Here is a 23,688-nt window from a genome sequence, read left to right as displayed (position 1 = left end):
GATTGAAACTACCCCTATTAGAGTGCCAGTAGATCTCGTGGACGAACAACTTTAGGCTTTGGTCAAGAACTAGGCCGCAGCTACCTAATATTTATCTAATGAAGACTGAGCTGTGTAAACGGTCTGAATTCCAAATGGTCACGTGTTTTGAAAGTGCCACATGGCCATTAAGAATTCAGTTAAATATCAGGCAGTTTACTAATTGGCCGGGCGGTTCTTGACGGCAGCTGGCTGCAACCTGAATGGATCACGACCGTGCCGTGTGGTTGTTCCCTAATACTGGGGTGCAACCATTGTTTTGACAACATGAACAGTGGTGAATGTGGCACTATTCTCGCCGGCAAAAGTGTCGGAACCAGTGAGGGGGGCGATTAGTTATCCTCTGGACCTCTGAATTTATAAACGCTATAGTTCAATATTTAATTAATTATTGAAATCTTAGTGGTCTATTGTACATTGAAAGTTGTCTATTTCAATTAAGAGACACACGATACAGTCATTACATAAAGTCATACCTGTCAATGAATCTTCGGGTGCAAAAAGAGCCAGGATTTTGTGTGTCTGATCTCCTCCATAAAGTGGGACATATCCTACTGTACTAAGTCTGATTGGTACCTAGACAAAAACATGCATTAATGATCACCACTGATAAAATATCTCTAAATATATATATATATATATATATATATATATATATATATATATATATACACACACACACAAAAGGGCAGCGGCACTAGTTTTTGTAAGCAAGTCCTAAAAGGGAATTTGAGAAAGGTTACAAGAGAGCAGGAGCGGACTGGGAACTTTAAGTGGCCCTGGAAATAAACCTAAAAGTGGCCCACATTTTGTAGACAGGTCCAAATTGACAGAAGGTTGGACAACACAAGCAGGTAGGACCAACACAAGTAGAGTTGAGTCAGCAGTGGCATAATGCAGCACAAAATAGCATCCTAGCAGAACCACATACCGTAGTGCAGCACAATATACTGTCCCAGCAGGACAAATTATCTCCCCAGAAGCTGTCGTTCTGTGGTGGCCATCAACAGCTGGCACATTCTGTCCTCCTCCTCCAATTGTTCATAATTAAGATATGGAGCAGGGTGCTTAGGAGGTAGGATTCAACGCCACAGCACCTAGCCAACTCTACCTTCAGCATGCTACCTGGACTTCCCCTAGTAATGACCTCTATAGTGCCCATGTAGTATGATCCACAGGTGGCCAAGGAAAGAAGAAAAAAAAATTAAATACCAGAGTCCAGTTACAAGTCACCATCTCCAGTGCAAGTTAAAGTCCTTTTCCAGCCTGCAGCCTGAGACACCTGCATCCCTGTGCCATTTCTACACTTCCTCATATAGCAGGGCAGAGACCCATGGGGTCCTGTGCCCCTCTTCAGCAATCAACTGCATCACCTACTGAATTCAGGACGGAACCAGCAGTCACTGGCCAGAAACATAAGTACCTGATGCTCCCAGTGTTAATTACCACTGAAAGCATCAGATCATTATGTACCTGGCCATGGCAGTGAGGAGAGCTCAGAGCCCCCTGGGCAGCGGCCCACCTGGACATTTCACTGTAGGTCTATGGCCAGTCCGCCCCAGCAAACGAGCAGAAAGCTATCTACCTGGCCACTATGGCAGGGTCATTTGATTCAATTCCTATTAGAGACACGCAAGCATTGTCATAGATGCGTCTACTGTGAGTCCATCAAGTCCAAAGCTAAATCTCCCAACTACAGAAATGGGGAATCTTTGTACAAATCACCTCTCTTCCAATCTGCGGTGATAAATACTCCGGATTATCAGGGTCAGCACATCGGAGGTAAGACAAATAATCCTCTGACAGGCTCTCCAGTTCATCATGGCTACAGTTCTCCAAGAGATCGGCAGGGAAGGCCATTCCTGAAAGTAACACAAAACATGTGTAAGATGTGAAAAAAACACAAAGAACTACGGTATCTAAATAATTTATATACACTACTACTCAAACACTCCACACAATATCAAATGGAAGAAATGCAACCTGGAGAAAGAAAACCTCATGTTCACCCCACATGGTTCTCAAATGGGAAGTGAGAACGGGGGCAAACGAGGGCTGGGCCATGGCACAAGACACGAGTCTAATCTTGACGTTACTATGTCCATCCAGCCTGTATATGACGTAGAATCAGACAGGCTAGCTAGACGTGCACCAAATTTATCACAATGGCTGGATAGTAAATGTGGTGCAGGGATAGACATTTTTGTCCACCAATTGTTGGTTGGCTCAGTTGTAAATTGAATTTTAGACCAGATTTGTGGTGCAAAATGGAGAATATTAGGAGACACCCTTCCATTAAGTCATGCCCCTTGTCTGGCAATGTAGCTCGCCAGCTAAGACCTGTCCTAGGTTGCTAGTATAGCCTTATATGTGTATACAGCTAAACCTGCCAATAACCTTCATACAGTTCCTATGTTTATGTGTTAAAGACAAAAGCAGAGTTATTTACTGTGACATCATGTTTTGGTTGTCATATTACTGGTCTATTTTGTATTCACAGAAGCAGAAAAAGATAATATGCCTTTAAGATTCATTTTGTAATGTAAGGTAAACTCAGTGACACAGCAAAAACAACAGAAAGCATAGTGTTAATCTGTACGTTCACTAAATCTAGATGCCACAAACTGCACCCCATATGGCATAATTTGCTTCAGAATCTAGGTGCACTCCCATTGCTACATGTGGGCCAACGTATTTTTTGCATTACATTATCTTGTTGTGGACCTTAGGATATGTTTTGCGAAATGATGTAAAAAAAGGGATTTTTTTTTACAAAAATTTAGTAAAAATATCAGTACGAATTATCGCATCTTGTTTTTGCAGTTGTTAGCACTAGTGGTTGTCTATGGCAATTCACACTGGTATGTTGTATACTTGCACATAGGCTGTTACCCCTCTGTTTAGATGGGGATGGCACGAGAGTGATGGGGACCTTGTTACAGATTTTGCATCAGGACTCAGGGGTTTGTTCCTACTGAAACCAACAGCTTAGATGCGTTTTAGGGTGAAGTTCAACAAATTAGATGTCGGTCCAACATCAATCATAGGATAGATAGGCCATGGAGTTTATTGTCCACAAAATAAATGAAGGCTCCTAATCAATACACATCAATACAATTATTTTATAGATTAACCATGACACAAGAGCAGTCACTGGCGTAGGGATCGCCATAGCAGCCATAGCAATGGCTATGGGGCCCTACACCACTGGGGCCCGGGTCGCCGGCTGAGGATTAAAAAAAAATAAAAAAATTCATGTGGCGAGTGCGCTGGTGGAGTGTGGGGGCGGCTCGGCGCCTCCTGCCCTGTACTATGTCCCCTATGCTGTATTCTGCCCCCTATGCTGCACTGTGTCCCCTATGCTGCAATGTGTGTGCCCCCATGCCCTGTACTGTACCCTATGCTGTATTATGCCCCCTGCCCTGTACTGTACCCCCTATGCTGTATTGTGCCCCCTATGCTGTACTGTGTGTTCCCCCTGCCCTGTACTGTGCCCAATATGCTCTACAGTGCCCCTTGCCTTGTACTGTGTCCCCCTATGCTGCACTGTGTACCCCCCTGCCCTGTACTGTATCCCCTATGCTATATTGTGCCCCCGTCGTATACTGTACCTCCTATGCTGTATTGTGCCCCCTGCCCTGTACTGTGCCCCCTATGCTGTACTGTGCCGCCTGCCCTGTACTGTACCCCCTATGCTTTGCCGCTTATACTGTACTGTGCCGCCTGTCCTGTACTGTGCCCCCTGCCCTGTACTGTGCCCTATACCCTGCTCTATGCCCCATTATAATACCCTGTAGGAGGCACATTACAAGAGCATAAGGGTATATCCCTGTACTATGCCTCCTAACCTCTACTATGCCCCCTTATACCCTATACTGTGCCTTCATACCCTGCAATTTGTCCCCTTACCATAGCCTGAACAGTGCCCCTAATCATACCATGTACTGTGCCCTCTTATACTCTATACTGTGCCCCTGGTCACATACTGTACTGTGTCTCCTTATACCCTGTTATCCAGTCACTGTATGGCGGAGTTATCCAGTCACTGTATGGCGGTGCTATCCAGTCACTGTATGGCGGCGTTATCCAGTCACTGTATGGCGCCGTTATCCAGTCATTGTATGGTGGCATTATCCAGTCATTGTATGGTGCCGTTATCCAGTCACTGTATGGCAGTGTTATCCAGACATTGTATGGCACTGTTATCCAGTCACTGTATGGCGGTGTTATCTAGTCACTGTATGGCGGTGTTATCCAGTCACTGTATGTCGGTGTTATCTAGTCACTGTATGGCGGTGTTATCCAGTCAATGTACGGCGGTGTTATTCAGTCATTGTATGGCGGTTATCAAGTAACTGTATGATGGTTATTCAGTCGCTGTATGGTGGTGTTATCCAGTCATGATATGGATCTATAACGTTACAGTGTTTTGTTATCCACTCATGGTATGAGCTATTATCCAATATGGTGGTATTATTTAGTCTCTATATGTTGGTGATTATGTAGTCACTAAATCTATTATTATTCGGGGGCAGGGCTAATATCTTTACAGTATTTACTGTGGATTCCAGTACATGATACTGTGGAGTGAGCCGTGTAGAATACAGTCCACACCACTGATCACCAGGACCAGGCTGTGCGCTCTGCCAGTACATTGCAGTACATTGCAGCCTCCCTTCTCTGCCTCTAGTGCTTGGCACTTGGCACTATCATGGCACACTAAGGCCGGTTTCACATCACGTTTTGCTATTCGATTCGTCTAATGTATACATTAAATGTATATGTTAACAAATGCCTCAGACTGACACCATACAGTGGCATCTGTCACCATAGAGTCCCATTGTAAAAATAAAATAAAAAAATTATACATTAACGTATAATACAGATTTTGCAGGATACAAAAGCAAAGTGTGCTGCGCTTTTTTTTATCCTTTTTTTCCAACGTATACATCAAATGGAAGGCAAAAATGTGATGTGAACCCTCCCTTATATATGCACACATACGATGCCAGGATAGTCATGGAGGGGGGGCCCATACAAAATTTTGCTGTGGGGCCCAGTCAGTTCTAGCTACGTTTAGTATGAAGCACAACAAAATTCCAGCACTCACGATTTTGGTAGCTAAAATCTTCGTCTTTTATTCAGGCAGTAGACAGTTTAGACAGGACATCCACCCACAAGTGTAGCAACATTGACGCGTTTCGAACAATAGTTCTTAGTTGTAACAATGAGCTGTGTTATCTCTGGTAGTTTTATGTTGGTTTGTAGAGTAATTACTCACTGCCCCTCACCTGCAGGGCGGGGGAGCAGAGGAGGCAAAGCACACTTTAACCTCTTATTTTCCAGATGTAGCAGTGCTCATGTGTTTTACAATATGCATTGATAATTTATGCATCCACATATAGTCATCAGTTAGTCAATTAAATCAAACGTGAAATATAACATCAATAAAAACGGTATACATAATAAAATTAAGGTAGAGTATCAAATGTCATGATAGCAGTAGAACACCACACCAGCTATATACAAACGCATCCATGCATGGATCCATATGTGACAGTGTTCCACTGCTATATCTGACATAGGCTCTTTCCCTCTGCCCGCTCCCGCTAGTACTCTCAATTGCAGTGTAAAAGGTAATATGATGCAAAAAGAGACCATTGGTCAATGGAAATACAAGAGCTCTTTTTTCATATTCGGGCCATTAGGATGCCTGGTATTCAATTTGAAAATCCAGAAGGCTTCTCTCAATCTCACTAGACGTTTAAAATCTCCTCCTCTGCTAGGTAGTCTCACTTGTTCTATTGCAAAAGCTTTAAAATTGCGCACTTGGCTTTCATGTTTGCAAATAAAGTGTCTGGCCGCATTGGATATGTTCACACTGTGCGGATTTTTTATGTAGTTAAGGTGCTCTCGTTTTTTGAAGATGAAGTTGTTACGGAGTCTTCCTTTTTGTTATTCTCCGAAGTAATAATTTGGGATTTTTTATAATCTGATAATTTGGGCTTTGCCCCATAGTCCATACCATGGTGAACACTCTGTGATGAATCCTGTGAGCCATCTGAGGTATCAGCGGTATCTAATTCAGAGGAGAAGCTCACCCTAGGTGATTTGTTCTGAGACTTTGGCTTATAACTGCGGTTGCTTTGCTTTGTTTTATTTTTATTTTTGTTTTTTAAAATAGATCTTGGGGTCGAGTAGATATTTTCCCTTCTGCCCCATTCATAGACTTGGTCTTGTTTGTAATCATAGAGATCTCTTTGAAATTTTTTATGTTTGATATCTGTAATAAAATCTTCCATCTGGTGTATATTATGCAGCATTTCTGTTTGTAGATTTTCAAAATCAGCACCAGAATCAAAAGGTTTTAAAGACAATTTGCAAAGTTCAATTTCATCCTGCAGTTGTAGCAGCTTATCACTTTCACATTTTACTATGAGTGACATGAGTTGGAGTGAGCCGTTTGAGAGGATTTGGTTCCATTGCAGAGTAAACAAAAAAAAAGAAAAAAAAAAAAGAAGAAGAGCTCTTGTATTTCTATTGACCAATGGTCTCTTTTTGCATCATATTACCTTTTACACTGCAATTGAGAGTACTAGCGGGAGCGGGGAGAGGGAAAGAGCCTATGTCAGATATAGCAGTGGAACACTGTCACATATGGATCCATGCATGGATGCGTTTGTATATAGCTGGTGTGGTGTTCTACTGCTATCACGACATTTGATACTCTACCTTAATTTTATTATGTATACTGTTTTTATTGATGTTATATTTCACGTTTGATTTAATTGACTAACTGATGACTATATGTGGATGCATAAATTATCAATGCATATTGTAAAACACATGAGCACTGCTACATCTGGAAAATAAGAGGTTAAAGTGTGCTTTGCCTCCTCTGCTCCCCCGCCCTGCAGGTGGGGGGCAGTGAGTAATTACTCTACAAACCAACATAAAACCACCAGAGATAACACAGCTCATTGTTACGACTAAGAACTATTGTTCGAAACGCGTCAAAGTTGCTACACTTGTGGGTGGATGTCCTGTCTAAACTGTCTACTGCCTGAATAAAAGACGAAGATTTTAGCTACCAAAATCGTGAGTGCTGGAATTTTGTTGTGCTTCATACTAAAGATATACAGGCTCACCAGCCTTTTCCGTGCACGCAGGTGTTTGGATAATTGGGTTGAGCTGGACTTTTCTTTGTGCATATTCACAGTTCTAGCTACGTCCCTGAGAGCAGCAGTGTTAAATTGTCAATGATGGTTGTAGTCGCCATGACATCTACCCCCACACAATCTTCCAGCAGCAGTGTACATGCAATCTCTTGAGATACTACATGTGGATCCGAGGACTTCTAGCTTTCATTAATGGTGGTCTCAGATGAATTTTCTCCATTATTGTTGCTTCAGAGCATATTAGCATGTTCTCCATTAGCACAAATCTGTGTTCACAGGGAAAATGAGGTAGTCAGAAATCCTCTTCTTGTCTCATCAAAGGCTCAGTCTCCACATGCTTTATACTGCAGCTCGTCTTGTTCTTGTTGACTGCTGCATATAAGAACAAGTCCACCAAACTATAAAGAACTTAACCACCAATGAGAAACATATGACAAGCCTGTTGGCTGCATATATATTGAAGCAAATATGCCCCAATAAGAGGGTATCTTGGGTATAGGCCTGTAAGGTCACATAGTTATCATACAGGGGAGTGCCCCCTAAATTAGCCAGAACTGAAAGCTGCTCTGTTTGAGCAGTTCCCATTCTGCAAACTTGCACCATTCTTGTATTACATAGGCAGCCATTTATCTGAAAGGTTCTTACATAAAGGGGAAATGCAGTCTCAACAAAATCAGTATTCTGCCAGGGGTGTCGGGAGCAGGACCCGCTGTGATCCCCCTGGGCGGGGGGCAATTAAGAAAAAAAGCTGTCTCTGATTAGACAATCCCTTTAACATAAAGTAAAATCATAGTCTCACAGGTGCTTACACAGCTGCTCCAGAGTAAGTGCCAGGTGTTCAACACATGCCCAGTGAGCCACCAGGGACATGAAGCCAGGCCACACTGTCATATAACACAATCAATACATGCTTCATACATGGCGCATCCATGCTCAGCCACATAATACACTGCAGTTCCATCAGTGATGGTTGTACTTTTCACTAGTGACTAGGAATGCTGCTACTGAGCTGTGACTCACTGTTCCTACTGTCCACCAGCTTGTCAGTTTAGATATTTATCACATCATTGAAGCTTCCTCTGATAGGCCGTGGATGATTCTGCATGGATGAGCAAGTTCCATATAGCCCGGAGCAAATACACTCATTAAAACCCTCATGCAGAAAGGATATTGAAGTGGAAAAGAATGTCCAAATAAAACACAAAAATCTGCCCTGTTTACTCCCCTGAAGCTAGACAACCAAAACTATGCAAAAACATGAGAACTGTGCAGAGCATCAGAGGCTGGGAAAATACATGTGCTAAAAAGAGCCGCAACTAAAGGAAGAAAGAGCATCATAGACTCATAAAAATATAAAACCCAATAAAACCTCCAAAATGCATATTGTTAAATTGGTTCTTTGAGCTTTTTTTTTGGAACAATATGCTTTCATCATCCCTGGCGAAGAAAGACAGATTAGTCAATACTTACCTGCACCTTGCACCTCCATTTCCACTGCATTCACAGGAGCTGTGGGTATTGACTGGAAGTGTTCCTTAGTCTTCCTGTTCCCTCATCTTCCTGTTCAGCCGCATAATAAATGCAGCTGAACAGGAAAACCAGGGAACACTTCTGGTTGGGACCAGAGCAAAAGAGCCCACAAACTCTGTAAGTGCAGCGGAGATGGGGGCATCAGCAATGCAATGCAATTATTGACTAATCTGTCTTTCTTCCTCAGAGATGAAGAAAGTATTAGGGCCCTTGCAGATGAGCGTGTCCGGATGCGTCCCGGTGCATTGCGGCAAACCCGGGCGAGTAGGTACGCAATTGCAGTCAGTTTTGACTGCGATTGCTTTCCGATGAGTTTTGCACGCGTGTGATAAAAAACCGACTGTGGTACCCAGACCCGAACTTCTTCACAGAAGTTCAGGTTTGGGTTAGTTGTAGTGTAGATTGTATTATTTCCCCTTATAACATGGTTATAAGGGAATATAATAGCATTCTGAATACAGAATGCATAGTAGAATAGGGCTGGAGGGGTTAAAAAAAAATAATTTTTTTAACTTACCTCAATCCACTTGTTTGCGCAGCCCGCATCTCTTCTGTCTTCATCTGTGAGCATTAGGACCTTTGATGACGTCACTGCGTTCATCACATGGTCCATCACCATGGTGATGGATCATGTGATGAGTGTAGTGACGTCATCAAAGGTCCTATTGTTCACAGATGAAGACAGAAGAGATGCCGGCTGCGCAAACAAGTGTATTAAGGTGAGTTAAAAATTTTTAATTTTTTTTTTTAACCCCTCCAGCCCTATTTTACTAAGCATTCTGTATTCAGAATGCTATTATTTTCCCTTATAACCATGTTATAAGGGGAAATAATAATGATCGGGTCCCCATCCCGATCGTCACCTAGCAACCGTGAGTGAAAATCGCACCCACTGCATCTGCACTTGCTTGCGGATGCTTGCAATTTTCACGCAACCCCATTCATTTCTATGGGGCCTGCGTTACGTGAAAAACGCACAAAGAGGAGCATGCTGAGATTTTCACGCAACGCACAAGTGATGCGTGAAAATCATCGCTCGTGTGCACAGCCCCATATAAATAAATGGGTCAGGATTCAGTGCGGGTGCAATGCATTCAACCCGCGCGGAATACTCGCCCGTGTGAAAGAGGCCTTAGGTTCTAAAAAAGCCAGGTGGACCCCTCTAAACTAGCCATAGACATCTGATAATTATCATCCAAAAATGTATCATGTTGAATATTTCCCATGACACCGGTCATTTTACCAGTTCAGCTAACCAGTTAATACGAGGCAAAGGTCTCGACACCCCTGATTAAATGTATGTTATTCATGATCTTTAAGTGACTGTCATAAGACAATCCCTGTTACATACATGCATCCATAAGATGCATATGAGCATTCAAAACATGCAAGTAGCATGTGGCTTCCATCTGATCAGTAATGAGTAGCGTTATAGAGTCTCGCAGTAAACAGCAGTTCTGGATTATAAGATAACGGAGCCCAGCACCCAGAGTTCCTTACAGCTCATAAGCATCTTCTAGATGCCTGCATTTAAAGGGGTTATACCATGATTAACCCTTTCGTGACCAAGGGTCATTGATGCCCTAATGTCCAGGTCAAAATTTACAAATCTGACATGCGTCACTTTATGTGGTAATAGCTTTGGAACACTTTTACTTATCCAAACCATTCTGAGATTGTTTTCTCGTGACATATTGTACTTCATGATAGTCATATATTTGAGTCAATATATTTCACCTTTATTTATGAAAAAATCCAAAATGTACCCAAAATTTTGAAAAATTCACAATTTTACAAATTTCAATTTCTCTGCTTCTAAAACAGAAAGTCATATCTAATAAAATATTTATTACTTAACATTTCCCATATGTCTACTTTATGTTGGCATCATTTTGGAAATGTCATTTTATTTTTTTAGGACGTTAGAAGGCTTAGAAGTTTAGAAGCAATTCTTAAAATTTTTAAGAAAATTTCCAAAACCCACTTTATAAGGACCAGTTCAGGTCTGAAGTCACTTTGTGGGGCCTACATAGTGGATACCCCCATAAATGACCCCATTGCAAAAACTACACCCCTCAAGTTACTCAAAACTGATTTTACAAACTTTTTTAACCCTTTAGGTGTTCCACAAGAATTAAAGGAAAATGGAGATGAAATTTCTAAATTTCACATTTTTGGCAGATTTTCCATTTTATTGCATTTTTTTATTTAACACATTGAGGGTTAACAGCCAAACAAAACTCAATATTTATTACCCTGATTCCGCGGTTTACAGAAACACCCCACATGTGGTCGTAAACTGCTGTACGGGCACACGGCAGGGCGCAGAAGGAAAGGAATGCCATACGGTTTTTGGAAGGCAGATTTTGCTGGATTGGTTTTCTGAACGCCATATGTTTTTTATTTTTCTGCCGATCGTCTTGTGCAAGGCCTCGTTTTTTGCAGAAAGTGTTGAGGTTTTAATTGGTACCATTTTTGGGTACATAGGATTTTTTGATCATTCATTATTACACTTTATATGGCAAGGTGACCAAAAAATTGGCTGTTTTGGAACAGCTTTCATTTATTTATTTTTACAGCGTTCATCTGAGGAGTTAGGTCATGTGATAGTTTTATAGAGAAGATCGTTACGGACGTGGCAATACCTAATATGTATACTTTTTCTTATTTATTTAAGTTTTACACAATAATAGCATTTCTGAAACCAAAAAAATTATGTTTTAGTGTCTCCATAGTCTGAGAGCCATAGCTTTTATATTTTTTGGGCGATTGTCTTAAATAGGGTATCATGTTTTGCGGGATGAGGTGACGGTTTAATTGGTACTATTTTGGGGGTCATAAGCCTTTTTTATCGCTTGCTGTTGCACTATTTGTGATGTAAGGTGACAAAAATAGCTTTTTTTGGCACAGTTTTTTTTATTTTTTTTTAATAGTGTTTATCGGACTGGGTCTATCATGTGATATATTTATAGAGACGGTCGTTACGGACGCGGTGACACCTAATTTGTGTATTTTATTTATTTATTTTTTTTATAGGAAAAGGCAATTTCTTTTTTTAATTTACATTTTTATTTATTTATTTTTCATTTTTATTATTTTCACTTTCCTTTTTTATCAAGTCCCTCTTGGATCATGAAGATCCAATGGGGCTGATGGCTGTACTATACTTTGCAATGCTCTTGCATTGCAAAGTATAATACTATTAGATGCCCTGTAGGTGGCAGCACCAGATGCCTTTGCCATGGCAACCGGACGCCTTTGCAAAGCGTCCGGTTGCCATGGCAACCATCGGGCGCTGCTATCAGCGCTGCAGCCCCGATGGTTCAGAGAGGGAGCTCCCTCCCTCTATTAACCCCATGGATGCTGCAACCGCAGCATCTATGGGGTTACAGCAGAGTGTCAGCATAGAGCTGACACTCGCTGCTGATGGCGGCGGCTCAGGAATGGAGCCGCCGCCATCACACACAGCGGGGGCACAGGATCGGGGGCAGCGCTGGAATGGGGGGGGGGGGTTGTATTGGGGTACGGCGGCTAACCTTGAGGGTGAGGGAGGCTGGGGCAGGAGGGGCGGGGAGACAGCATGGGGCGGACCGCATCAGGGAGGGACTACATAAATATGGACGGGGAAACTACTTCATCAGGGGCAGGCGCGCACAGGGGGGTGTTGGAGGAGCACAGATCGGGGGGCACAGGAAAGGGGCACAGATTGGGGGCCACAGAGACACTACCTGATTTCAGGCTGTGATCTGCAGAGCGCAGATCAGAGCCTGAAACCGGCATTTTTTCCACTGCCGCGATCCGATTGGTTAGTCTGCACAGACTAACCAATCGGATCGATTGTCGGCAAGGGGCCACTCTGATTGGTCCCTTGCCGGCATTACTGAACTGTATGCTGTCCGTGACAGCAGCAGTGCGGGGGCAGAAGCTTTAATCCAAGCGCTTTGCAGCGCTTGGATTAAAGAACTGTCTTGACGTTTATAGACGTGATAGCTGCACGGGGCATGTGCAGCTATCACGTATATATACAGATTGCAGTCGGGAAAGGGTTAAGGTAAAAAATTAAAATCAGACATCATATAGGACATGACAATCTCTCTCTGACAACGCTAGAACCAGCCCTGTACGTCACATGGATCCAGAGAGCTTCATACTCATTCCTCCAATTGCTCTGCTAGATTTATTTCAAGCTGGCAGTTCAGGGGAGTGTCCGTCCTGCTTCAGCTCAGGTGCTGTGTCCACTCTCAGGGGTGTGTGTTCTTTTTCAGGGACAAGCCCTTTCTGCAGCAGCTCTCTCCCTGTAACTGTCACAGCTTCTAACACTAGATACTGCTGACGGCAGCTGAGGGATGGAAGTGATCATGTGCGTCCACCTCAGTGATATTACTGTGGTGGACAGAGAAATGAGAAAAAGCTGCTATCCTGCTCAATAGAGATCCTTATATCCTGAGGAAGTTAGCGCACGTGAGTGGTCCACATGGACCTTGCTATTGTCACATTCGGGGGTGGGAGGGAAACACTACACTGAACATGGGAGGGAAAGGGGTGAAGGAATAAGGCCTGGAAACTAGGGAAAGGAGATGGACACCTCCTAGTAAAACCCTAATCAAAATCCTGACTAGCTACCAGTATAAACAGACCCCAGAGGTAGGTGAGTTCATACACAGGAATACCTAATATCCTAACTTACCCTATAGGACCCTAGTACTAATGTCAGGACTGAGACAACCTGTTCCTCCAAAAGGAAGGACGAACAGGAGTCTCCCTCAGGCCTTAATACAAATGACAGGGAAATGCCCCACACAAAATAACCTAAACAAAATACAAAAGGGAAAGAAAACACTTAACTTCAAGTGGCTATGGCAGCACCAGGAACTCAGCCGAGATCCACAAACCAGCTATCCACAACTCAAACTGAATCTATAAACCGCATAGCATAGTGGGAGAAACAACAATAAATAGAGATGGTTAAATGACCATAATAGCCACACCTGGGGAAAGAAGGTGTGCCAAGCACCAGAAACAGCACAGACGTCATTTGATCCAAACGGAAAACATGTCAGATCAAACTACGTTTTGCCAGTCTCACCGATCTCCTTCCACCTGTCGAAGGAATTTCAGCGACAGCTATATTGTATTGCCTTGTTATTGGTTTTCCATGGCGCTGACTGTAAATAGCCTACATTGGTAATTTTTGGAGCCCACATATATCTTTTTGCATCAGGTCATTGCTCCATATTTTTTATGCTCAGGTATTGCTCTGTAAGGTCTCTAATAATGGATGATTATCTTATCAGATGTTTATGTTGTATTGCCCTCTTTGTCCCTTGATGAACCTTTATCAATCTACTTGGGGAAATGCATCGGGATTTAGGGTATTATTTTTTGTCACAATTTTGTTAGGGCTTCTAGGGGCATATTAGGCTTAGGTACGAGGACAGAGGGCGGGCATCACCATCAGGGTGTGCCTCTGGGCTGAGCCATTATCTAGGGTTCCAACAGGGTCAGATTTCCCGCTATGTAGCCCTTATTTGCCCCTGATGCCAAGTTTATCACTGATTATTGGTATAGCAGTGCTACATTGGGATATACATTGATAGCCTGAATTGGGCTTTTTTTTATATAATATGTATTAAAAGTTATGTTCAATTGGTTTTTGCCTTCTGTGACAATATTTTGATTTTTGCATGACCGACATTTGTGACTATCTACACTTACGTTTTTCGTATTTGGCACTATAATGATACATTTTATTAAGTAACTCAGTGGCAATGCAACATTTTTTTATTACGGTATATGCAATTACAAAATAATTTAGAATCAGGTGCTGGTTTGAAAAATGTTACATTTTTTTTCGCGGTACAACCTCTTGAAAGTACCATTGCCATAGTACAGTAAAAGCAGCTTAATGCTACAAATTACAAAAAAACAAAAAACTACTCACCTCTTGAATCCACTGCCAGAAGTCGCCAGCATGCAATCACTGCTGCCAATCAATGGCCTCAGCTGTCAAGTGCCAACTACTGGCATCATCACTCATTACGTGCTGTAAGAAGGTACAAGGAATCATCGTGGATGATAGGTACGTGTCACCAAGGTTCCTAGCCTCGGTGGGGAAAGAGCCGGTTCGAAGAAAAACATTACTTCCAAAAGTCCCCTTGTGATAAATTCTCCCCTAAATTCAGACTCTCTAAATATCAGACAGGATTAGGGTACTTTCACACTAGCGTTTTTCTTTTCCGGCGCTGAGTTCCGTCCTAGGGGCTCAAATCCGGAAAAGAACTGATCAGTTTTATCCCCATGCATTCTGAATGGAGAGTAAGGCTACTTTCACACTTGCGGCAGAGAGATCCGGCAAGCAGTTCCGTCGCCGGAACTGCCTGCCGGATCAGGCAAAATGTATGCTAACTGATGGCATTAGTAAGACTGATCAGGATCCTGATCAGTCTTAAAAATGCCTGATCAGTCGAAAAAATGCATTGAAATGCCGGATCCGTCTTTCCGGTGTCATCCGGCAAAAACGGATCCGGCATTTATTTTTTCACCTTTTTTTCAGTCTGCGCATGCGCATACCGGAAGGACGGATCCGGCATTCCGGTATTCTGAATGCCGGATCCGGCACTAATACATTCCTATGGGAAAAAATGCCTGATCCGGCATTCAGGCAAGTCTTCAGTTTTTTTAGCCGGAGATAAAACCGTAGCATGCTACGGTTTTCTCTTTTGCCTGATCAGTCAAAACGACTGAACTGAAGACATACTGATGCAAACTGAACGGATTACTCTCCATTCAGAATGCATGGGGACATACCTGATCAGTTCTTTTCCGGTATAGAGCCCCTGTCACGGAACTCTATGCCGGAAAAGAACAACGCAAGTGTGAAAGTAGCCTAATCCGTTCAGGATGCATCAGGATGTCTTCAGTTCAGTCTTTTTGACTGATCAGGCTTTTCAGAAAACCGTAGCATGTTGTATTTTTACCTCCGGCCAAAAATCCGGAACACTTTGACTGAATGCCGGATCCGGCATTTTTCCCATTGACTTGCATTAACGAAAAAAAAGTTAAAGTCCATAAATGGCGGATCTGTTTTTTCCAATGCATTTTTTCATTGTGATCAAAATCCTGATCAGGATTCAATTGTAATCCGTTTTCACACGTTTTTCCGGATCCGGCGGGCAGTTCCGGTGACGGAATTGAACGCCGGATTCAAACAACGCTAGTGTGAAAGTAGCCTTAGTAAGGCCTCCTGCACACGAACGTATTTTTTTGCGGTCCGCAAAAACAGGTCCCGTTTTTCCGTGATCCGTGACCGTTTTTTCGTCCGTGGGTCTTCCTTGATTTTTGGAGGATCCACGGACATGAAAAAAAAAGTCGTTTTGGTGTCCGCCTGGCCGTGCGGAGCCAAACGGATCCGTCCTGAATTACAATGCAAGTCAATGGGGACGGATCCGTTTGACGTTGACACAATATGGTGCCATTTCAAACGGATCCGTCCCCATTGACTTTCAATGTAAAGTCTGGAGTCCCTTTTATACCATCGGATCGGAGTTTTCTCCAATCCGATGGTATATTTTAACTTGAAGCGTCCCCATCACCATGGGAACGCCTCTATGTTAGAATATACTGTCGGATATGAGTTAGATCGTGAAACCTCATTTCCGACAGTATATTCTAACACAGAGGCGTTCCCATGGTGATGGGGACGCTTCTAGTTAGAATATACTACAAACTGTGTACATGACTGCCCCCTGCTGCCTAGCAGCATCCGATCTCTTACAGGGGGCTGTGATCAGCACAATTAACCCTTCAGGTGCCGCACCTGAAGGGGTTAATTGTGCTATCATCTCCCCCTGTAAGAGATCAGGGCTGCCAGGCAGCAGGGGGCAGACCCCCCCCCTCCCCCCTCCCCAGTTTGAATATCATTGGTGGCCAGTGCAGCCCCCCCCCCTTCCTCCCTCTATTGTAATAATTCCTTGGTGGCACAGTGTGCGCCCCCCCCCTTCCTCCCTCTATTGTAATCGTTGGTGGCACAGTGTGCGCCCCCCATTGGCCCCCCTCCCTCTATAGCATTAACAACATTGGTGGCCAGTGTGCGGCCTCCCATCTAGCCCCCCCCCCCCCCCATCATTGGTGGCAGCGGGTTACTAGCAGTAGTGATTCATACTTACCTGGGAGCTGCGATGTCTGCTTCCGGCCGGGAGCTCCTCCTACTGGTAAGTGACAGTTCATTTAGCAATGACACTTACCAGTAGGTGGAGCTCCCGGCCGGACACGAACATCGCAGCAGCCGGTAAGTATGAATGGGGGGGGGGGGAGATGGGAGGCCGCACACTGGCCACCAATGTTGTTAATGCTATAGAGGGAGGGGGGGGCCGATGGGGGGGCGCACACTGTGCCACCAACGAATTATTACAATAGAGGGAGGGGGGGGGGGGGGGCGCACACTGTGCCACCAACGAATTATTACAATAGAGGAAGGGAGGGGAGGGGGGCGCACACTGTGCCACCAACGAATAATTACAATAGAGGGGGGGGGGGGGGGCCGCACTGGCCACCAATGATATTTAAACTGGGGAGGGGGGGAGGGTCTGCCCCCTGCTGCCTGGCAGCCCTGATCTCTTACAGGGGGCCGTGATCAGCACAATTAACCCCTTCAGGTGCCGCACCTGAAGGGGTTAATTGTGCTGATCACGGCCCCCTGTAAGAGATCGGGTGCTGCCAGGCAGCAGGGGGCAGTCTTGTACACAGTTTGTAGTGTATTCTAACTAGAAGCGTCCCCATCACCATGGGAACGCTTCTGTGTTAGAATATACTGTCGGTTCTGAGTTTTCACGAAGTGAAAACTCAGCTTTGAAAAAGCTTTTATACAGACGGATCTTCGGATCCGTCTGTATAAAAACTAACCTACGGCCACGGATCACGGACACGGATGCCAATCTTGTGTGCATCCGTGTTCTTTCACGGACCCATTGACTTGAATGGGTCCGTGAACCGTTGGCCGTGAAAAAAATAGGACAGGTCTTATTTTTTTCACGGCCAGGAAACACGGATCACGGATGCGGCTGCAAAACGGTGCATTTTCCGATTTTTCCACGGACCCATTGAAAGTCAATGGGTCCGTGAAAAAAAGCGGAAAACGGCACAACGGCCACGGGTGCACACAACGTTCGTGTGCAGGAGGCCTAAATCTGCCCCACTACAGTTTGAAGTACTGAGTCTATGTATTGTTCTGCATTTGATTTACTTCCCTTTGCTGGTAGGGCACCATCATATTCTACAGTACTGTTCGCGTTGTCATGCTATAGTCTTAGATATTTGATACCTGAGCTTTGCATAAATTCTTGCACTAGCAATTTGAGGACTATTTTAGAACTCTTTAGAATTGTGTTAAATGTCTCATGTAGCACTGAAAGCTCACATGTATCAATGAACTACGGTAATCAGTCTGATAACTGGTATACGCTGCTAATGATCATTAAACTATTATGACTTAACAACCAAATCATAATAGGTTTAATAGGAATGCTTTTTAGTGATTATCTGGCGGTGTTAATATACCGCTGATTAGCCGATGCACGAGTGAAATGCTCATTTATCGGGGGGAATACGATCATTTGTGCACACACAACATTTTTTGTTTACTGGCAGCATATGGTGCTTTGTAATCATGCTCTCCTGCCGGCAAACACAGAGTCAGTATGGAGAAGAGCGATGGCACTAGCAATCACTGATCCCCATACTGTGGAGGAGATCGCTGCATGTAAATGCAGCGCTCTCCTCCGCTAACGAGCAGACGATTATCAGGAAGGAACACTTCCTTCCCGACAATCTGCTCCTCTCTAAAGAGACCTTTAGGGCCTTATTACAAAGCCTTAGTCCAAATATCAGGAACGACTGTGCCATGATGTAACTGTTCCACCTATCACCCAACAAATGGGAAATTACATTTTGTACAAAAATTTACACAAGGGATATACTGCCTACAATATGCAAACTGAATGGGGGTAATGACAATTATTCATCACTTGTTAACTACTGAATGCATAGGGCTCTGTGAAAGGCCCTTTATATGAACTTAATGTTGGCCAGACATCGACCCGTGTAACAGGACCCAAGTAGCTGTGTTTTTAACATTAAAGCCAGTTTTAAAGGCAGGTTCCCTTAATCTCCCGCTATTCTCAGTGGAGATCCAGAGACAGATATCTGGATGGTGACTTTATTCGGCCTATATATGAGACCTATCTGCAAAATTTGCACTGGGAGAACAAGGGACTAACCCGGGAATTTTTACCTACAAAATGTTGATGATTAAAAGGGTTTTTTCCAGGACTTTTGTTCTGCTGGTCTATGCTTCATTAGGGTCTGACTCCCAGCACACCTTGTTACTGCAAGTCACTACAGCTCATACCAGGCACAGTCACCATCAAATGTGTGGCACTCTTCCTGGTAAACAATGAAGGCATTTCAGCACTACATTTCTCTCTGGTGGTTCAAGCCCACCACCACCTCTCTCCTCCTACCCAGCAGGCCAAGCCACCAGAGTAGCGAGACTCTGTCCACTCCATACAGGCTGAGACCCACTTCCTGTCTGTCCACATGTAGCGTGCACGCAAGCTCCCTGTTTCTTAACGGGCCAGAGCATGTGTACCCTAATGTTCCCCATCCAATGGCTGGTCACTTTGGGGTACCTTAGGCACCTTCCACTTCGGAGGGTGCCTGAGTAATAAGTTCTAGTACTGTAGTGTCCTGCAAAGGTGTGCAATCAGCTTGTTGTACCAACTTCTGCCTGACTTCTAGATTTCTCACTTCACTGCCTGACCTAACCTCTGTCTGATCTCTATACTGACCAAGAGCTGCTTGTCCTGACCCACAGACTATCTTTGGATTGTACAAGCTCTGCCTGCCCTAACCTATGCCTGTCCCTGACTATCGTTTCGCCTGATCCCCTTAGTGCTCTGCACTAGTGTCTCTTGACTGCTTTATGTCAGCGGTCACTTGAACAGAGACTACTCCTAGAGGTAGCAGCCTGGTGGTTCCCCTACAGTGAAGTCCAGATTCCTGTACAGGGGTTAATGGGTGGAGACCAGGGAGGCTACTTAGATATCACCCTTGCGATGAGCCCCAAGCCAAATCTGACAAGTAGATCCACATCCGCTTTGTAACATAACCAGATTAATTGGCTGTCCATGTTATGAAAGACATTATAGCTGCTCTTTTCACTGACTAATCGATGAAGATCGTAAATATGAGACCCCCTTTTATTGAAGGGGTGGATTACTTTACCCTTTATTTTCACATATATGATGTAAATAGCTTTATGTGCCATTTGCTAATATAGTGTTATCAGCAGTTCAGCATGTTCTCTTCTTTGAGGAACCATTTTTGCCAGTATTGTGTTCTTCACAGTCTGCACAGCACTACAGTCCTAAACATGGCCGCAGGTGGAAGGGCATGTGACCTGACAGCCCCCTCAAATTGCGCATGCGCTAGTTTCTTATACATTATTTTCAATGGAGGCTGCTGAATGGATGTGTTGGGTCACATCATGCCCTTCCATCGCTGGACATGTTTAGTATAGGAATGCCACACAGTTCATGGAGAAGACTGTACTGGGGACAGTGCGTCACAGAAGAAGTCAAGACTCATCTGATAATAACTATATATAGTAGGGACAAATAAAGCTATTTCCATCACATTTTAAAGATGTTTCCATCCCCCCCCCCCCCCCCAAAAAAAAAAAAAAAAACACTAGTCAGCCTTACCACATGGTAGAAGCAAGGTCCTGAATTTCTTAATACATTTTGACCCCTCCACCATTTTCCCTTGTTTGCCCCATTCCACGTGTGTATATTCTGGCTCTGGACTCTTTGGACATGTCCATCGCATCAGCTCCGTGATGTTCCTTTCCCTCCCCATATGCCCATTATAGGTCTGAGGTTCAGCATACACATCGGAGAACAAAGAGAAGATCGTCATGATACACAACATCATCGATGACATGCCCACATGACAAGGCTGCAGACATCATGTGACCTACTAGGAGCGGAAAGAAAGGGAACATTTCGGATAGGCGTAGTGCATTAGTAAGTGTTAACTGGTGGGGATATGGGTTGATTATAAGGAAAAATACAGATTTTGGAATATCCTTTAAGACAGAATTCAATAATAATGTATCTGAAGACAACGCATTTAACTCAATAGGTGTTCTTAATGAGTAAGGGAGCTGTTCACATGACGTTTTGTGAAAGCAGAATTAGGCATGGATTCTGTTCTTGGAGCAGGCACGGCCATAAATTACTGCTTCACATTGGGAATAATGGGAGGCAGATTCCCAGCGGCCACCCGGCAGCTTTTTGGCATGGAATCTGCTCCAAATTCTGCCTAAACAAAACACTGTGTGAATGGCTCCTAAAAGGATTTAAATGTTTTTTTAACAGCCTATTTATCGTCATCATATACTGAAATAGTAAGTGCGATGGCCTGATGTGACACTTGTTCTGCCTACTGACAATTCTCTGCTGTCAACATTCCCAAAGTTAATCTGATGGCAAATAACGTAATCCTGTTTATCCGTATCAAGTCAACAGGCATATTCTGACCTACTTTACAGCAGCAGCCCTGGCCGAGAGAATTCTTCAATAAAATTGAATTACAAAACAGACTTGTAGGAGGAAATCCCCTATGTTTCTATGTCACCCAATTCTACTACATGAACCTACCATTCTGCTAATGAATGAGAAAAAAGCTTTCCAAATCAATGCTATTTTCAAATTCAAATTAAACTGTGCTTTGTGAAATGCTCAGATGCTGCTTTAAAGAGGACCTGTCACTGATCCTGATATGCTTGTTTTAATAGCTTCATGCATTCCCAATGTAATAGCAATTCTGGAACATCTATTGTTATGGCTCTATGTTGTGCCATTCCTTTGGTATTTCTACAAACCGGATTCCAAAAAAGTTGGGACACTAAACAAATTGTGAATAAAAACTGAATGCAATTATGTGGAGATGGCAAATGTCAATATTTTATTTGTAATAGAACGTAGATGACAGATCAAACGTTTAATCCGAGTAAATGTATCATTTTAAAGGAAAAATACGTTGATATCAATTTTCACAAATCAACAAATCCCAAAAAAGTTGGGACAAGTAGCAATAAGAGGCTGGAAAAAGTAAATTTGAGCATAACGAAGAGCTGGAAGACCAATTAACACTAATTAGGTCAATTGGCAACATGATTGGGTATAAAAAGAGCTTCTCAGAGTGGCAGTGTCTCTCAGAAGCCAAGATGGGTAGAGGATCACCAATTCCCACAATGTTGCGCAGAAAGATAGTGGAGCAATATCAGAAAGGTGTTACCCAGCGAAACATTGCAAAGACTTTGCATCTAGCATCATCAACTGTGCATAACATCATCCGAAGATTCAGAGAATCTGGAATAATCTCTGTGCGTAAGGGTCAAGGCCGTAAAACCATACTGGATGCCCGTGATCTCCGGGCCCTTAAACGACACTGCACCACAAACAGGAATGCTACTGTAAAGGAAATCACAGAATGGGCTCAGGAATACTTCCAGAAACCATTGTCAGTGAACACAATCCACCGTGCCATCCGCCGTTGCCAGCTGAAACTCTACAGTGCAAAGAAGAAGCCATTTCTAAGCAAGATCCACAAGCTCAGGCATTTTCACTGGGCCAGGGATCATTTAAAATGGAGTGTGGCAAAATGGAAGACTGTTCTGTGGTCAGACGAGTCACGATTCGAAGTTCTTTTTGGAAATCTGGGACGCCATGTCATCCGGACCAAAGAGGACAAGGACAACCCAAGTTGTTATCAACGCTCAGTTCAGAAGCCTGCATCTCTGATGGTATGGGGTTGCATGAGTGTGTGTGGCATGGGCAGCTTGCATGTCTGGAAAGGCACCATCAATGCAGAAAAATATATTCAGGTTCTAGAACAACATATGCTCCCATCCAGACGTCATCTCTTTCAGGGAAGACCCTGCATTTTTCAACAAGATAATGCCAGACCACATTCTGCATCAATCACAACATCATGGCTGCGTAGGAGAAGGATCCCGGTACTGAAATGGCCAGTCTGCAGTCCAGATCTTTCACCTATAGAGAACATTTGGCGCATCATAAAGAGGAAGGTGCAACAAAGAAGGCCCAAGACGATTGAACAGTTAGAGGCCTGTATTAGACAACTTGAGAAACTGGTCTCCTCGGTCCCCAGACGTCTGTTGAGTGTTGTAAGAAGAAGGGGAGATGCCACACAGTGGTGAAAATGGCCTTGTCCCAACTTTTTGGGGATTTGTTGACACCATGAAATTCTGATTCAACATATTTTTCCCTTAAAATGGTCCAATTTTCTCAGTTTAAACTTTTGTTCTGTGATTTATGTTATATTCTGAATAAAATATTAGAAGTTGGCACCTCCACATCATTGCATTCAGTTTTTATTCACGATTTGTATAGTGTCCCAAATTTTTTGGAATCCGGTTTGTACTAGAAGTTATGAATGAATTGCTAGCAGTCTGCAGTAAGGGTACAGAGGGGAGGTAACCAGGTGGGGGTGTCCCTGCACAGACTGAAAATGGCAGCACTGATTGGATAAAGGTAATTTGTGCAGGTACACCCCCCCCCCCCCAACTGGTTACCTCCCCTCTGTACCCTTACTGAAGGCTAATAGCAATTCACTCATAACTTCTAGTAGAAATAATAAAGGAAGGGAGCAATAGAGCCATAAGACTAGATGCTTCAGAACTGTTATTACATTGGGAACGCATGTAGAAATTAAAATAAGCATGTCAGGAGTGGTGAAAGGTCCTCTTTAAGTTTATCGACTGTAGACCTCATGCACACGACTGTATTAATTTTTGATTACTTTTTGTTCATTTTCTTTTTTTTTGGGGGGGGGGGAATGGAGATTCGGGCATTATGAT

The 23,688-nt window shown here is 43.5% G+C and overlaps 1 protein-coding gene across 3 annotated transcripts in view; it reads right to left on the bottom strand.

Moving 5' to 3' along the window:
• FAM169A (family with sequence similarity 169 member A) overlaps window positions 1-23,688 on the bottom strand; it is a 106,424-nt gene that overhangs the window by 58,037 nt on the left and 24,699 nt on the right. For all 3 annotated transcript variants that reach the window (XM_040420188.1, XM_040420187.1, XM_040420189.1), the window contains exons 2-3: window positions 1,765-1,901; window positions 516-615 (exon numbers count right to left, since the gene is read on the bottom strand). In XM_040420188.1, coding sequence (XP_040276122.1) covers window positions 516-615; window positions 1,765-1,899 — 235 coding nt within the window. In that variant the 5' untranslated portion in view covers window positions 1,900-1,901. The remainder of the gene's footprint in view (window positions 1-515; window positions 616-1,764; window positions 1,902-23,688) is intronic.

The sequence above is a fragment of the Bufo bufo genome, chromosome 2 (genome assembly GCF_905171765.1).
Source record: "Bufo bufo chromosome 2, aBufBuf1.1, whole genome shotgun sequence".
NCBI lineage: Eukaryota > Metazoa > Chordata > Amphibia > Anura > Bufonidae > Bufo > Bufo bufo.
The sequence above is the reverse complement of the archived record's forward strand: the minus strand, read 5'-3'. Positions and strand labels throughout refer to the sequence as shown.